The 15263-nt window shown below is 59.5% G+C and overlaps 1 protein-coding gene across 2 annotated transcripts in view; it reads right to left on the bottom strand.

Annotated features, from left to right (window-relative positions):
- Nucleotides 1-551: 551 nt before the first annotated feature.
- The window catches only part of TPCN1 (two pore segment channel 1), a 43562-nt gene continuing 28850 nt past the window's right edge, over nucleotides 552-15263 (bottom strand). For both annotated transcript variants that reach the window (XM_037511115.2, XM_037511114.2), the window contains exons 9-28: nucleotides 15151-15209; nucleotides 14801-14900; nucleotides 12912-13028; nucleotides 12608-12732; nucleotides 11926-11974; nucleotides 11348-11411; nucleotides 10109-10153; nucleotides 8943-8999; nucleotides 8810-8863; nucleotides 8329-8401; nucleotides 7565-7672; nucleotides 6663-6734; nucleotides 6051-6140; nucleotides 4921-5036; nucleotides 4140-4186; nucleotides 3520-3588; nucleotides 3288-3372; nucleotides 2543-2682; nucleotides 2309-2389; nucleotides 552-717 (exon numbers count right to left, since the gene is read on the bottom strand). In XM_037511115.2, coding sequence (XP_037367012.1) covers nucleotides 601-717; nucleotides 2309-2389; nucleotides 2543-2682; nucleotides 3288-3372; nucleotides 3520-3588; nucleotides 4140-4186; nucleotides 4921-5036; nucleotides 6051-6140; nucleotides 6663-6734; nucleotides 7565-7672; nucleotides 8329-8401; nucleotides 8810-8863; nucleotides 8943-8999; nucleotides 10109-10153; nucleotides 11348-11411; nucleotides 11926-11974; nucleotides 12608-12732; nucleotides 12912-13028; nucleotides 14801-14900; nucleotides 15151-15209 — 1668 coding nt within the window. In that variant the 3' untranslated portion in view covers nucleotides 552-600. The remainder of the gene's footprint in view (nucleotides 718-2308; nucleotides 2390-2542; nucleotides 2683-3287; nucleotides 3373-3519; nucleotides 3589-4139; nucleotides 4187-4920; nucleotides 5037-6050; nucleotides 6141-6662; nucleotides 6735-7564; nucleotides 7673-8328; nucleotides 8402-8809; nucleotides 8864-8942; nucleotides 9000-10108; nucleotides 10154-11347; nucleotides 11412-11925; nucleotides 11975-12607; nucleotides 12733-12911; nucleotides 13029-14800; nucleotides 14901-15150; nucleotides 15210-15263) is intronic.

A 15263-nucleotide genomic window follows, 5' to 3' on the forward strand; every position in this document is an offset into this window, starting at 1 on the left:
GACCTCGCTGTAGAACCACACCCCTGGATTATTCCCCCCCTGAGCCCGAGGCACGGGTCCCCCCGAAGTGGGGGACATTCTGTGACATGATCATAGAGATGCAAATACCCCAAAGATGTGGGGCCTTTCCTTCCTAAGTGGTTCTGTCCCTAAAGCAAGACACAGAGGCCCCATGATGTGGGGGTCTGGGGGGCAATGAGGAGGCTGTCAGCTGGGACGTGGGTCTAGAAGGGGCATCAGGAAGCCGGCCTGGAGCGGCCGGGGGGAGGGGGACTGGCCCACTTTGAAGGCAAGCCCTGCGGCGCTGGCAGGACCTACACAAGTGGTCTGGGGAAGGGCCCTTCTGGAGCTTTCCATGCCACCAAGGGCTCCCAGGAGCCCTCTGGGCCCCTGCAAACCAACTGACTTCGGGGGTTCGGGAACACCGGGCAGGGGGTTACAGACTGAGGCCATCTTGTCCGTCATTCCCTCTTCCTCTATATAAATATGTGCATATATAGGGACGTGTGTGTACACCTGCACACACACGGTCTCGATACGTCGTAGTAAAATAATACTATCGTGTTATTGCATAGAAGAGATGGCTTTCTCCAGCGGGGCTTAGGTGATGGTCTGCGAGCGCTGGCGGCCGCCTGCGGGCTGCCTGGCGGCGGGGAAGCCACTGCCGCTGAGCTGTCGCTGTTCCTCCTGCTTCCGGGCGTGCTCCTCGTACCACTCCTACAGCAGAGAGCCGACAGGGTGCTGAGGGGGCCATGCATCCCGCCATGCATCCCCCCAGCCAGCCCTGCACTGCCCCGGCCTGACCAGGTCCCCGGGTCACCCGGGCTGGGCGTCTGTGACCTCCCAGCCGAGGCCGGCAGCAGTGGGGAGGTGTTGGGACAGAGCCGGGCTGGCAGCCCCCCCTCCACTGGGACCGAATAGTCCCTGCACCCCCAGGCCTGCTAGGAATTCTGAACATGGCCCTAATTGGAAAACTGATGGTGAAATCTCGCCCTCTTAATCAGAGGTCTGTGAACCTCCTTGGAAAGTGTGCTCAGAAATTCTTCAATGCGACCCAGGTAGTCATAATATTCCTTAGTTGCCAAGAGGACCCCTCGGTCCCCTCCACGTTATCCTTTCTCAGGGATAACAGTCAAAAACCCTAAATGTAGACTCTGCCCTCTTTACAGCTGAGAAAATAGGAACTCAGAGCAGAGAGCAGATGGGGTGCTCACCCTACTCATATAAAGGGGGTGCAGTCATCTGCCCCTCTGATGTCCACGGTGCTTCTGCTGCCCCCACTAGGGCTGTGAAGTCATTTTGGCAAAAATCAAATGGCCCACCTGCCTGGACCGTTTCTGTGACACCTGCAGGACGGGGTTCCCCAAGGGGCTAGGGGATTAGAAATACCCCCTATGCTTTGAAAGAGTCAGAGTCGCAGAGCTTTAGAGGTTGGAAAAGCACCGAGATGCCCTAGGTGTGCCCCCTGTTACGGGGGGACATGGAGGCCTGGCAGCAACCCCCAGTCCTGAGGTTATTAGCCCCATGTCTCTCCCACTGTATCTGCCCCGGAACCCTGGCCAGGGCTCGTGTTTCCAGAGAATGCCAGTCCCCCAGGGTGCCTTTGGGCATGGTCTGGTGACCCCTCTTTCCACAGAGAACAGCACGGGCACAGCGCTGGCACAGGAGACCCTCCCCAAGCCCCGGGCCCCCGAGGAAGGGAAGCCCCAAGGCAGGGTGGCCAACCCGCATGTTGCTTTGCAAGATCTTTTCCTTACCTGCTAATGAGGAAAGGCCGGGAGATTTTGTGTGGGGAAAAGAAAGGGGGGAGGGGGGGACTTCTCCTTTCTCTTAAATTAGAATGGAAAAAGCAAATAGTCAAAAACCCTAAGAGACCTGGGCACAGCGGGGTGGCAGGCCCACTGGGGAGCGTGGGAGGGACCTTGAAACAGGCCTGCTCTTTGAGGAGCGAGTCCTCGCCAGCCCAGCGTGCCTGCCCTGGCCCTGCCCGGCCGACTCTTGCCACGCACGCGACGTGCACAGCTGGCTCAGAGCAGGAAATGGAGACAAGGCTCCGCAGAGAGCACAGCGGCAGAGACCAGACAGGAGTGCTGCCTACCAGGGGAACGGGGTCTGGGTTCAAGGTGAGCCCCCCATCCCCCCAGGGCCCCCCCAAACCCAAGTCCGGGACACTGCTGCAAGTGGGCCCAATGAGTGGTCTCAAATCTCCCCAGCAATCCTCCCACCCTTACTCGGGCCGGGGGGCGCCCCATCCAGCACTGGGGGCCTCTCAGGCAGGGGCTGGGCAGGGTGGCCTGGGCGCTCCCACCTGAATCTCCTCCTGGTACATCTTCAGGCTCAGGTCACTTTTGGTCCTTGATCTCCGCCCCAGGAACACCACGGTGTTTTGCTGAAGAACAGCAGAGGCTGCAGGGCCAGGCCGAGCCCTCACCCGCTCCTCTGGCTTTCGTCACCGTGCCACCCAAAGGTGTCACCAGGAGCTGAGGGGCGGGGTGACGGGCAGCTACAGCCCCCCTCCCGTGGTCGGGCTGCTGCCCCTCACCTCGTATCTCTCCATCTGGGACAGGATCTTGAGCAGCTGGGAGACGTCGGAGGCGGCTCCCCGCACCTCCCGGTACGGCTTGAGGATGGCGAGCAGCTCGTCTTTGGAGATCTCCTTCTCAAGGGTGATGCCTCCGTCAACTGCAGGAGGGAGGGCAGCGTGGGAAGGAGCCTGGGGTCCCCCTCTGGCTGGGTGGGGGTCAGCCACTCTCCTGCTGCCCCTGCGGGCACACACCTGGGCCAGCCCCACAGGCCCTGCCCTCCCACCGCAGGGCCCCCCTGGCCCAGAGAGCCGGGCAGGCAGCCCCTTGCAGGGGACAGCGAGGGTTGGAGGGGGTCCCCCAAAACATTCAGGCAGCCTAATACCATAGAGATTTGGAAACCAGCAATAAGTACAGGACAGTTTTGATGAAGAATCTGGAAAGAATGAAGGCCCAGGGAAGGGCCGCTCGGCAACGCGGTTGACAGCCCTCACACCTTGAACACCAAGGTGAGCGTGTTACTCAGAGACGTGGAGACAGAAACCGCAGAGGCGGCCGGGGTGTGGGGAGGGGGGTTCTGGGGCACAGGCCGCTGTGTTCACATTAGCATCTCCACCGCATGATCTTTCTTAAACTGTGACATGTCACGGGTGTTTTTCTGTCGTTAGACATTTGAAATCAGTGCAAATGAGAGGTCTAGGAAGGCAGAGAGAGCAGCTGAGCTGCCAGCCCGCCGCCCGGCGTGCGCCCCAGCTCCCTGCTCACCTTCCGAGTCCTGGTTCTTGCGGCTGAAGTTCATGCGGAAGACGAAGGCCTCGAGGATGAAGGCCACGATGATGGTCATCACCACCTGCGGGCACGGGGCGGCAGGGAGAGAGACCGAAAGTGAGCAGGGTGCGGCCGTGGCCCCACCTCCGAGCCTGGATCCCGGGCCCCTGAGCCACCACCCGGTGAGCAGGAGCTGGGGACCATGGAGGACGGGGCTCCCGGTGCCTACCATGGTCACGATGTAGAAGGTCATGAAGTAGAGGCGACTCCAGTGGGAGGTCTGAGAGGTGACGCCTTCCTGGAGGCAGGGAAAGGGCCAGTGAGGGAGGCCTGGGGGGCTGGTTGCTATCTGCTCAGCGGCTCCTGTGCCCTGGCCCTTTCCGATGGGTTGAGGGAGACGCGGAGGGTGGCCTGCTCCCCTGGGTCTAGAAATTCCTCCAGGTGCACAAGCCCTGGACACTCCCAGGTCTGTGTCCCCAGGAGGCACAGCACTTGGAAGCGGTTGGAGAATAGGAAATACCCCAAACCAGCAACCCTGGCCAGGCTCCTGACTGAAGTCACTCGCTTAGCGGTGAGTGGCGGCCAGAGGCCGACCGGCATCTCTGGCTGCCAGGGCGTGTGCAGGGACAAAAGCCAAGTCCAGCAGACTTGGAGAGGGCTGGGGTGGATCCTCAGGCCCAAAGCTCCTGGGTCAGGTCCACGCTGTGACCTCGCTGCGGAGCCCCAACCTGTGACCCAAGACCTACAGCCCGCAGGGCATGGGAAGGGCAGTGTACCACACTGGGGGAGGGGAGGCCTGGAGCTGCCCGGGATAGTGGGAAGACACCCAGGAGCCGAGCAGGTCCTTACCATGATGATGTACCAGTTGTTGACAACTGTGAGCTCGAACAAGGTCACTGCCAACAGGAAGAAGAGAACCATCTCAGGCAGACCCACTTTCCCAAGTCAGTTTCAAGGGGCCTCTCTCCCCCATCCTGGGTATCACACCCCTAAATGATGGCACCCTCATCTGCCAGCTTCGAGAGATCAGCTCAAGAGATCAGCCACGGCCCTTGCCGCATGCCCAGCTTACAGGGCCTGCTGCCACTGTGACCAAAAGGGCAGACCCTTGGCCACGATAACCTGTGCCGGGCAGGGCTGGACGGGGTACTTGGTGAGGATCTGGGATGCCACGAGGGGCTCCCCCTTCCTCTTGGAGAAGCTGCGTCTGGTAGAGCCACAGCCCTTCTCCTCCACCCCTCCATGGGAGTTAGGAGCAGAGTTGTACGGACCTGAGCTGGGGCCGTGCAAAGGCACTGGGGCAGGCTGAGCGGCTGACCCCGCCTTGGCTGGAGTTGTTTCTATAGTACAGGCTGTACCCCCCGCCCCCCGACAGGCACCAAGCTCTTCTGCTCCTGATACTGAAAACATAGCAGCAATTGGACTAAAACCTGGGTCCTGAGAGAACCCTGGGATCTGGGCTACACTGCACCTCTCAGGCAGACAAACCACACACTCCATCCTGACCAGAGGGCCCCAAGAGTGGCCGGGGGCTTGGGACGGGGAGGCCTCGCACAGCTGCGCCCACCACACCTGGGACCTGCGCGACAAAGGCAGCCGGCCCGGGGCGCCTGCCCATGATGTCACTCACCAAAGCTGTTCAGGATGTTGTCAAAATTATTGAGATAGTAGTAGCCTTCCTCCACCACGGTCCTGTTGCCCACGGTGTGATTGAGCCAGCGGTAGGAATCTGCTACTGTGCTCGAGCTGGCGGGGGTGGGGGGGGGTACGCAGCAGGGAAGAGGGTTAAGCAAACCAAGGGATGTCCCACAAAGCTCTGCCCTGCCACCGCCCGGTCCCTGCCCGGTGCTGGTCGGAATCCCCAGCTTGTCCCCCCTTGCTGACCTCTCTCGGCATTTCTCTGCTCCAACTAGGCCCCCCCTCAGGCACCCAAGGGAGACACTGCTAGGGAGGAGGGGAACAGAAGGCAAGGGCTCCCCGGCGTTCGCCCTGGAGGCCAGGGCTGAGGTAGCACCCCAGGGAGGGGGCGTGGCTCTCCGCAGCACCTGGGGAGGGTTCTAACGGCTGACCCTGCTCTCAGGTCTTATTCGCTGCTCTTTCCAACCCTTTATGGCTGATTTCTTAAAATCCATGCCAGTGTCTCTGTGGCTGCTCCTGGGCCGCCAGGGAGCGTGTCAGGAAGGCTCTTGCCTGTCTCAGACACACGAGGTGGGGTCTGGAGTTTGTGCTTTTGAGCAGTTCCCCTGGTGATTCTGATGCACCCTCAAATGTGACCCACCCCTCTGGGGTCTGGTTCCAGGCTGAGCTCAACACTCCAAATGTTGCTGAGGCCTCAAGGGCCGGTTTGCGGGAGAACACTGCAGGGTGAAGTGACGGCAGAGCCCTCCACAGCGGTGGCCCAGGAAGAAGGGAGGAGGAGAGAGGGAGCCGTCAGGAGGCTGTGCTCCCAGCAATCCAGCCCACCCTGGGCCGTCCTAGCGTCTGTCTTATCCTAAGAGGCGGACCCTGTTGATGCGTCAGGTCCCAGATGCTGGGACTTGGGCCTCCGGCCTCAGCTCAAAGGGCGAGCAGATCAAGGCCCAATGGGAGTGCAGTCCCAGCCCATGCAGGGGGCTCGCGTCCTCACTTCAGAGACTACCCCTGCGTCAGGCCCCTCCCTGCAGCCAGGCAGGGGTTTCCAGGGCTAGAGGCGTGTGTACCGGGCGCGCTCAGGCCCTCCGGAACATGAGCTGCTGCGGGCAGTGGGCTGAGCACACTCACTTGCAGCAGTTGGGGTAGAGGATCCCACAGAAGCATTCCATGCCCACGATGGCGAAGGAGTAGTAAAAGATGAGCAGGGTCAGGCCCAGGCTGGGGAGGAGGGTCAAAAGGGACAGGGTGACTGAGGGCCAGGCAGGGACCGGCTCCTGCGCAGCCCCGGCCTGCTGGACCCTCTGTGCTCACTGTGGACAGGCATGCCCCTAGCCAGGTGCACCAACTGGAAAGTGCCTGCAGGGAAGGGGCCTCTGATTCAGGTCTGGGGTCAGAAATGGCTCGATCAGGACTCTATTAACAGATGCCCCTTTACCTGAGATTCACCCCTTACCTGTGAAGGTAGACTCACAGGTGACCCCTTACCTGTGAATGTAGACACAGGTGAGAAGTGAGTTGACAGCTCCCTGCCCTCCCTACTCAGTGTCTCAGGCAGGTCAGAGGAGCAAGTGCTGGAGGAGACCTCTGTGCTCAAGAGTCCGGTCTCCTTGAAGCCCCGCCGACCCTGCGGGGCAGTCCCTTCCGGGAATCCTCCTCTCCCCGCCCCCAGCAGCGCCCCCACCCTCCTGGGGCACAAGCCCCGCAGTGCCTGGCCCTGGGGGCCAAGAGGCAGGGCCTTACCTGGCCATACGGGGCAGCAGCTCAAACATGGTGTCCAGCACGTTGCGGTAACGGGTTTTCAGTTTGAACAACCTGAGCACAGGAAGAAGGCCGGGTCGGCTCCAGATCACCCGTGGCTGCTGTGTGGCTGGCCACAGCCCCGTGAGCGAGAAGGGCTGAGGGCCCGCAGCTCATTCACCTAGGCCTGCTTCCATCCCCCAAGTCAGCCCGGCACTCGCCCAGGTACTCGCCCTGGGACATGGGGCCAGGTGGCCGCACGTGTCTTCTCAGTCCTCACTCAGGTGAGGACAGTCTATTCTCCACGGGTTACAAAGCCAGCCGGAGAATCGTGGCAAGGCCTTGCTCAAGACACTGGGGCACCCCCGCGGGGAGGGGACAGACGCGAAGGCCCACGAGGAGCAGGAGCAGCAGGCAGGGGTCAGGGGACCAGACCCTTGCCTGGCAGGCCCAACCTCGCCTCCAGGGGCACATGGCAGCAGGCTCTCCAGAGAGACATGTCTGCACGGCCTTCCTACCTCCACCTCTCCTCAGGAGGAAAACCCGGCTGCTGAAGACACAGCAACCTCCATCTGCACAGGGCCCTGTGGATTTCTGGCAGCGGTCCCCAGAAATGCCCCTCCTGGCCCTCAGAGGATGCGGCTCTCTGGTTTATGACTGTGAGCCTATGTGTCTGTGGCTGCAGCTGCCCCCACCGTGGGCCGAGTTCAACTGAGCCGTGTCCACAGTCAGGGTGACCAGGGTCTGGTGATGTGAGGGGCCCGCAGGGTGGAAACAGTGACAGGCTCTGACCCCAGGCTTGTGAGTCTCCTTGCTCCAGCTGGGCACTTCCCAGCCCACCCCAAGGCCTTCTAGGCCCTCCCCGCTGCCCGCCTCCCCTCCCCATCCCGGCCTGTCCAACTCACCTCAGCAGCTGGAGGGGGCGCAGGACCACTATGAAGTAGAAGGGCTCCATGTTGAAGGCCAGAGCGAGCAGTCCCAGGAAGGCGAACGCCGTGACCGAGAAGTCGAACCTGGTGGCAGAGGGACGGGCCGGCCATTCATTCAGCACACCCGGCCACCCTCCTGGCTGGTCCCATTCGTGGCCTTGCTGTCCCGGCTGCCACTCAAGGGCCCACCACCAGCCAGGCCAGAGAGACAGCGCCATGGTGCCCGTTGCAGCCAGCCTGGGAGAGGATTCCTGTCATGTCGGGTTCCTGAGGTTGATGGGCCAGGCCCCCGCTACAGCTCAGAGGTCATGGGCTCTGACCCATGGGGCAGAAAAGCTCGGAAATCCCCTCCTGAGGGTCCTTTCTGCGATGGACTAACCAGGGCCGGCAACCAGAATGAAGTTACTAAGGAAGGGGCAGGGCTGCAGGGAGATGGGGCAGCTCTGCTTAGACAGAGGGACCCCTCCTCTACCACACACATCGCAACCCCAAAACAGCAAGTACGGGGCTGCCTGTTCTGCCCAGCCGCTGCTCTGTGAATGTTAACTTGTTTATTCTCTGCCTGGTTTCATGTCCAGAGGGACAGTGTGGGTGGCCTGGGAGTGAGGTAAAGCCAGGGCAGGCAGACCTGCGATGGGGACCGAGGCCTTGGCCCCGCCATAGGCCTTGAACCTTCTTCCTGCAACGCAGGCACAGGGCATGTGCTCTCAGACAGGGCTAGGAACCCGCTCTGCACTTACAGGTTCCATCCGGAGGACAGGTACTCCACGGGACCCAGGCCGGCCACTTTCAGGAACAGCTCCACCCCGTAGACTGCAAGAGGAGGGCGGCAGTGAGCAGCACCCCCCACCCCAGCCCTGGCTCAGTGTCCTCCCTGCGTCACCCCCAGCTCCGCACTTGAGAGCGGGCTCTGGAGGAGCCCCCGTCAGCACACTGAGGCCTCTTGGGCAGCGGAGCTGAGGCAGGGGCTGCAAGGGACGAGGGCACTGGGCACAGAAACCACCCGCGAAGGCCCAGAGGTGAGAGGGGAGGGCGCTGGTCAGGGGCGGGCACGGGCATGCAAGGACCACCTATGACTGGAAAGGCGGAGACTGGACCCTGACGGCAGCGGGCGTCCTGAGAGAGTTTAATCAGGGAAAGGGGGGCAGACTCAGCTTCTGCTCCATCGCGAGAGCCAGAGAGAAGAGCCCCGAGCTCGGCAAAGCCGTGGTGGCAACTTACTCGTGAGAAAGACGAGGTTACTCCAGGGCACGTGCTTGGAGAAGAAGTTCCCACCTACACGGGGAGGAGAGGCAGCCGCTCAAGAGGTGGGCGGAGTGCACACGGGGCGGCCGGACCCCCAGGCGGGGCTCACCTTTCAGCATGAATGTCTCCACCAGGACCCAGACACCGTTGATGGCCACCACCAAGTCTGTGAAAGACAGGCCCATGAGGGATGCGGGAGTGCGGGCAGGGGCGGTTCCAGGGGTGGGGGGCGGGGGGTGCATGCAGCGGAGCGGGGCTGCCCACCCCCACAGGCCAGACGCTTCTCCCCACCTAGTGCCTGTCCCACGAGCTACAGCCACCAGCGGCTTTGCAGAGAACACAGCTAGGGGCTGCTAAAAACTGTTCAGATAACAGTGAAGTTCCAGTAAGTTCCACCGATTAGCTCAGGTTGGTGTAAAAGAGGAACAAAATCCAAAATTCAAGTATTGGGACACTTGAAAATCAGGATTTTAAGGCGGGGACTCTGGATAAGTGAGAGTGATGGTGTTAGGGAAAACCCTGTGGTCCTGAGCTTGAGTGAGAAAGCGCGGGATAGACTCACGATAGTTTATCGTAAAAAAGAACATTCCACCTCCGGCGGAGGAAAGGCCTAAAAACAACAGCCAACTTCAAATAAGGAGCCCACAGGCATGTCCGACCCGGGTCTCTAAGCAGCGCTCCCCGCCCGCTGGAACCACAGCACTGTGGATGGACTGGACCCCGCCCAGCCCTGCATCAGCTCAACTGCCCAAGAGATGCCACTGTGTGGACGGGGCTCCTCCACGCCGCCCCTTCCGGAGTCATTAGCCCAGGCGGCTGCTGAGCGCGGAAGGTGGCTACCGGGGTGGGGGGGGGGGGCTGAAACCTTTTTTTTAAGTCAGTTTAAATGAAAACAGCCACCACTCTAGATGTGACTACTCCTCCTGGGAAATGAAAGAAACAAGACTCAAGGGCAAGCCATCTGCTCCTCCCCTCGAGAAAGAGGGGAAGGGACGAGGAGGAATCTACCGAATAAAATAGACTTAAGCGACGTTATCAACCAACCACTCCATGGTTCTGGATTTTGCTTCTGAAACTCTGGTCTGGGGAGGGGACGGTGAGCCCGGGCGGGAGGTGGCGGGCACCAGTGCCACCGGGCGACGGCGCGTGGGCCGCGCTGCGCTCTCTGTTCTACACGGGCTCAGCGGGACCCCGGGACTCAGCTCTTGAGCCTCCGCCTTCTGGAACAGTGAGAGGTGTAGGAGGAAAGGGCCAGAGCTGAGTTCTCATACTCACACATGAAATACTGGAAGGCCTTGGACTTCACGAGGATATTAATTCCTATTGGAAGAGAAGAAAGGTTCGTGCTGACATCTTCAGAGGCCACGGCCCTTCCCCTACCTGGCACTGCACCGGGCCAGCAACCAGGGTGCTGCTGCCCGGAGATAAAAAGGGACCCCCAACCTCAGAGGGATGCCCCGGTACAGGACAGTGCCGACGAGGGGTTTGAGGGGTCCCAGCACCCGAGGCAGGACGGAGCCGAGCCAAGGTCAGCTGGCGGCTGCTGGAAGCGAAAGCGCCGTTACTCATCCACTTGAACGATGTCGCCCGTGGAGTGGACACTCCTTTAAGGTCGAGTGCCCAGAGGCCTCGCCGGGGAGAAATCAGAGTGACCATAGCATCTTCACCCTTCTCTGAAGCCTGACCTGAAGCTTCCCATGATGGTGCTGAGCTACCCATGCTCCCAGGTGGAGCTTCAAAACCAGCCTTAAGTGAAGAGGCAACTATTTGGTAAAGTAAATAAATAAATAAATACAGGCATCCCGATTTAAAATCTGAATTTTATACCACGCCAGCATGACCCATAGATCAGGCCATCAATGCCATCAGGAGGGAAACCAAAATCCATTATCAGATAAAAAGGCAGAGGGTATGATGTCATCCTGTTTCAAAGATGCCCAGAAAAATAACACAGCAGAGTGACAGTGGTTATCTCTGTGTAATGATTTTTTGTTTTCTTCTAATTGTTGGGCTTTGTAAATTTTCTTCAAAGAATGAATATTCATTCTACAAGCATCTTTGCTTTGGTTTTTAAGCTTCCTTCCTAGTCCAACACTTATTTCCCCGCTAGGGTAATCACACTGTTTCTTTCTTTTTTTTAAAATGTGTATTTATTTATGCATACAAGAGCTGGGATGCAGGCCAGAAGTGTGGGGAAGGGAGTGAGAAGATTCACCAGTCGGAGCGGGGAGCAGAACAGACGGATCTACTGAAATACACTGCTGAGGGGAGCAGCGGGAGAATCATGAGAGGTCTGCTGCACCATGTGGGTAGCTCCCTGGCCAAAGATCGAAGTCATGATGCAGTGGCTGCTGATAGCTTCATAGTGCTGAGACTTAACCCCTTGCATCACCAGGGAGGCCCACACTTTTCTTTTCTACACACACACACATGAGCATGCTATTTGAATGCTCATCTGTGGTCTCCAGAACCTCTGTGTGTGCCCAGCACCAGGCGCCCACCAGAGGGCCTTACCTTTGAAGATGAGGAACGCTGTCCTGGGAAGCTCATCAAACCAGTGCTCTCTGTTTTTCTTTGCCTGGCCAGGGCAGGGCCATGTGAAAGAGGGCATTAGGACCAGACCAGCACCCAGCCCTCGGGGCTGGGATGCCAGTGCACCTTCCCTGCTCCCGATCCCCCGGCTAACGTGGGGAACAATGGAAACACTCACTCTAGGAGCAGCGGCGCCAGCAGTGTTCACTGAGCACGGAATGTGCCATGCATGGCTCTGCCTGTACATGACCCTGAAAGCGACTGTGGTGGGGCTGGTCGCTGTGGCGTTCCCGGTGTGACGAGCACTGGGAGGCTCGGTCACTGGCCTGACACCACAGGTGAAAACGGGACGTGACAGGTTTGGCGCTCTCAACCAGGACACCATGTGGTGAATGTGCAGGCAAATGCAAGGCCAGAGGCCCTGGGGTAGGGAGTGAGCCCTGAGGTACAGGGTGCCTAGCCTAGGGCTGAGCAATCCCAGCAGGGAGGGCTAGATGCCGCCCTCCAAAACCCTGTGGGACTGGGGCTGCCCACCCCTCCCATCTCTCAAGAGTACCCACCTTCCATTTCAAGGCTGCGACTTCGTAGATGTCATAAAAGTCCTTCAGGCTGTCACGAGCAACATGCAAAGCAGAGCAGTGAGCACGCTGGCACCAAGTATCAGCGCTCACGTGCCTGCCTGTGCACCCTCTAAGGGGACCCCAGCGCAGCAGGGCACCTGTGGGTCATCAATCGCTTCCTCCCTCCAGGTACCACAGACGTTGCATCAGCCGACTGTGCCCTGACAACCCCAACCTCCCTGGAGAGGCAGCCCCCCGGTTCTGATCACCCACAGACCAACAGAAATGGAGCCTCGTTCACAGAGACTTAACGGGACCATCGGGACGGAGCCCGGGCTCTCTCCTGTCCCCAGCGGCTGCTGCTTTCCAAATCGAAGAGAAGGGTTTTGGTTATGAGCCATTCAGAAGACCGACACTGCTGTGGGGGTCCCCGGTGCGTACTGGGGGGTGTGGGGGTGTCCCCTCTATGCATCTGCTCCTGTGGGAGAACCTGGCCTTGCGCTTGGTTGGGGGCGGGAGTGCTGGGCCGGTCCATTCATGAGCCAATATGCTCTTTTCTTAAGTTGACTTGTACTGAGTTTGGGTTGGACTTTCGTCTCTGTGAAGAAAACTAAAGTCTCTAACAAGTCCCTCTGCCCGACCATCTCCGGCCACACTAGCCAACCTTGGGGCCTGCTCTTACCTGAGCAGAGGTGAGTTGCTCTGATTCAGGGCCTTGAAGGTAAGGTAGCGCTCCCCTGCGCTCATCCGGGGCTTATAGAAGCGCATTAGGCCCTCAAACCGCCTGTAGGAGATGCCGCCGGGCTCCTGCGGGGAGAGGAGGGCAGCAATGGGGGTGCAGCCCAGCCCAGCCTGGCAGCGCCTCCCTGGGGGTGGCCACTCTGATGCCCAGTTCAATGGGCTGCCAGGTGCCCAGCACATGCCTGCTCAGGGCAGAGGAGGGAGAGCAGGCCCAGCCCTACCCCCGCGCAGCCGCTGCTCCTTACCCGGGGGCCGGCGAGCAGCCGGTAGGCGTGCTGGATGGCGGTTCGCTTGTGCAGCAGCAGAGACTTGAACTTGCGTTTCTCGACGTCGTTGAAGGTGTCGAACACCACGGCCAGAAGCTGTGAGGGGAAAGCACAGACTGGCCCCCTGCAGGCAGGGTGTCCCCGAGGTTTGGGGGCTGGGACAGACCATCTGGCTGCCCTCCTGGTGTGGGGAGCTTGTCTCCAAGTCTCAGAGAGGAAGGGCGCTCGTGGCCATGCATACATTTCCTGGCTTCAGATACAGGAGACACTGCGTCTACACTTTCCAGCTCCCTCTGCTCCCACCCACTGCGCACCCCTGGCCAGGCAGCTTCATAGAAGAAGGAAGTGGTGGGAGGAATGCCGGGTTCAGGCCCAGTCAGCTCCCCAAGTGGGCCGCGGAGTCTGTGCGTCCATCCTCAGAGCAAGAGGGAGCCACACTGGGGCTGCATCCTCTGCCCACGCCCTCCTGGAGAGCCAGCAGCAGGCACGGCCCCCACAGTCAGGGCAATGAGGCGGCCTGCACCAGACACAACATTCTGGAACCACCTCTCACCAAAGCCAGCCTGCAGGACACAGTCTGTGCTCTCGGAGGGCACTGAGAGGGTGGAAGCAGAGGGCAAAAGAATCCTTTCTGGAAACACTTTCTTTTATGAATATCTGAAGGAAGACTCTTTTGTCCTTTCCACCCTGTCACATCGGTCCCCCACCCTTTCTTTTTTCCCTGTTGGCCCAGGGTCAGCAAACTTTTCCTTAAAGAGCCAGAGAGCAAATATTTTAGGTTCTGAAGGCCAGATGGTATCTGTCGCAACTACCCAGCCCTGCAATTGTGGCAGGAAATCAGCCACGGATGAGGCATAAACAGCTGGATGTGGCCGTGTGCCAATAAACTTTATATAAAAGACAGGCACAGTGGGTCGGGCTTGGGCCCCAGGCTGTCCCTTGCCAAGCCCCATTCCAGATTCCACAGCTGCAAATATCTCACAAATTAAAGCAAGTCAATTACATATCGTAGGTATTTATGTTTCTAAACTAACAGCAGTCATGCAGGAGCTCTTATATGAACAGGAGAGAGCCAACGTACTTCCTTTTGGCTTTGAGAAAGTTTAAAAAGATTCTTTAAAATTGTTTTCCCCTTTTAGCATTTAAGACTTCAACTTTTTTAGATTTTACAGGCCTGTACCAGGCCTGACATGGCGACCAGTATGAGAAAGCTCACGGGAGCATACAAATAAGACCTGCTGGGGGCCTCTCCCTGATGATGCTGATGTGGGGGGCCCCAGGGGCGACCTGCTGATATCAGGAAAGTTCCTGGGGGCCAGCCTGCCCCCAAACACCTCCGCAGTCTCCGGGTGCATGGAGAGCCATGTCTCCTAGAGGAATAGGTTCTGTGCTGGATTTTCCGGTGGGCGTGACAAATGGGGTGGAAACACACAGGCCATTCCTAGGCCATGGGTGCTGCAGGATGGAGGTGACCAGAGCAGGGCCCTGGAATCAGACGGGTTCATTGACTGCCCAGGCTGTGCAGCCGAGTAGCCGCTCAGGCAGCCTGACCCTGTGTCCTCATCTATAAACTAAGACTCATCTCTGGACTCCCAGGGCTTTTGTGTTCATGGGGGTCGTCCTCAGGCACAGAGCACTCTGCCCAGGCCCAGCTGAGATGGAGCGAGGGCCAGTCTCTATAGCTGCTGTGTCTGCCAGGGGAGTGAAAAGGTGGCAGCGAGGCCTTGGCTTCTACGGTGGCAGCAGCAGCAGTGGCAGTGTCGCCAACCAGGAGGCTGCTTGGCTGAGAACCAGTTGAGGAGTTCCCTGCCATGCCACACCAGGGACCCCCAACTCTGCACCCCAGAGCCCGAGGCAAGGCCACTCACCAGGTTCATGATGAAGTACAGCTCAATGGAGAGGTACACGATGAAGAAGACACAGGACCAGGGGTTCCGGGAATAGGAGGGCATCATCACATCTGGAAAACTGCATTTGCGGAGGGTTACTCTAGGGCCCCCGTCTGCCTGTCCCCATCTCTTTGAAGGACACCTCCTGCCTTCCTGGCCCCCCCCACCCCCCCACCACTCTCAGGGCACGGCTTTGAGAGCACCAGACCACTCCCATCCTTGCAGGGCCCCAGCACCTGCCTGTACAAAGATGTGGAACATTCTCGGCTGGAAAGAGGAGGCCCTGGACACTAGCAGAGGGCAGAAGCCAAAGCAGAGCCCAGACTTACTTGGCTGTGGTCAAGAGGACAAACAAACTGATGATGCTGTTCTCCAGGGTGCTGAAGTACTGGGAGCGGGAGGAAGAGGAAGAGGGCCTTGGCGCCCGCGAGGCACACACCAG

This window comes from Talpa occidentalis, unplaced genomic scaffold (assembly GCF_014898055.3).
Source record: "Talpa occidentalis isolate TD23 unplaced genomic scaffold, MPIMG_talOcc4v2.1 talOcc4.14, whole genome shotgun sequence".
NCBI classification, from domain to species: Eukaryota; Metazoa; Chordata; class Mammalia; order Eulipotyphla; family Talpidae; genus Talpa; species Talpa occidentalis.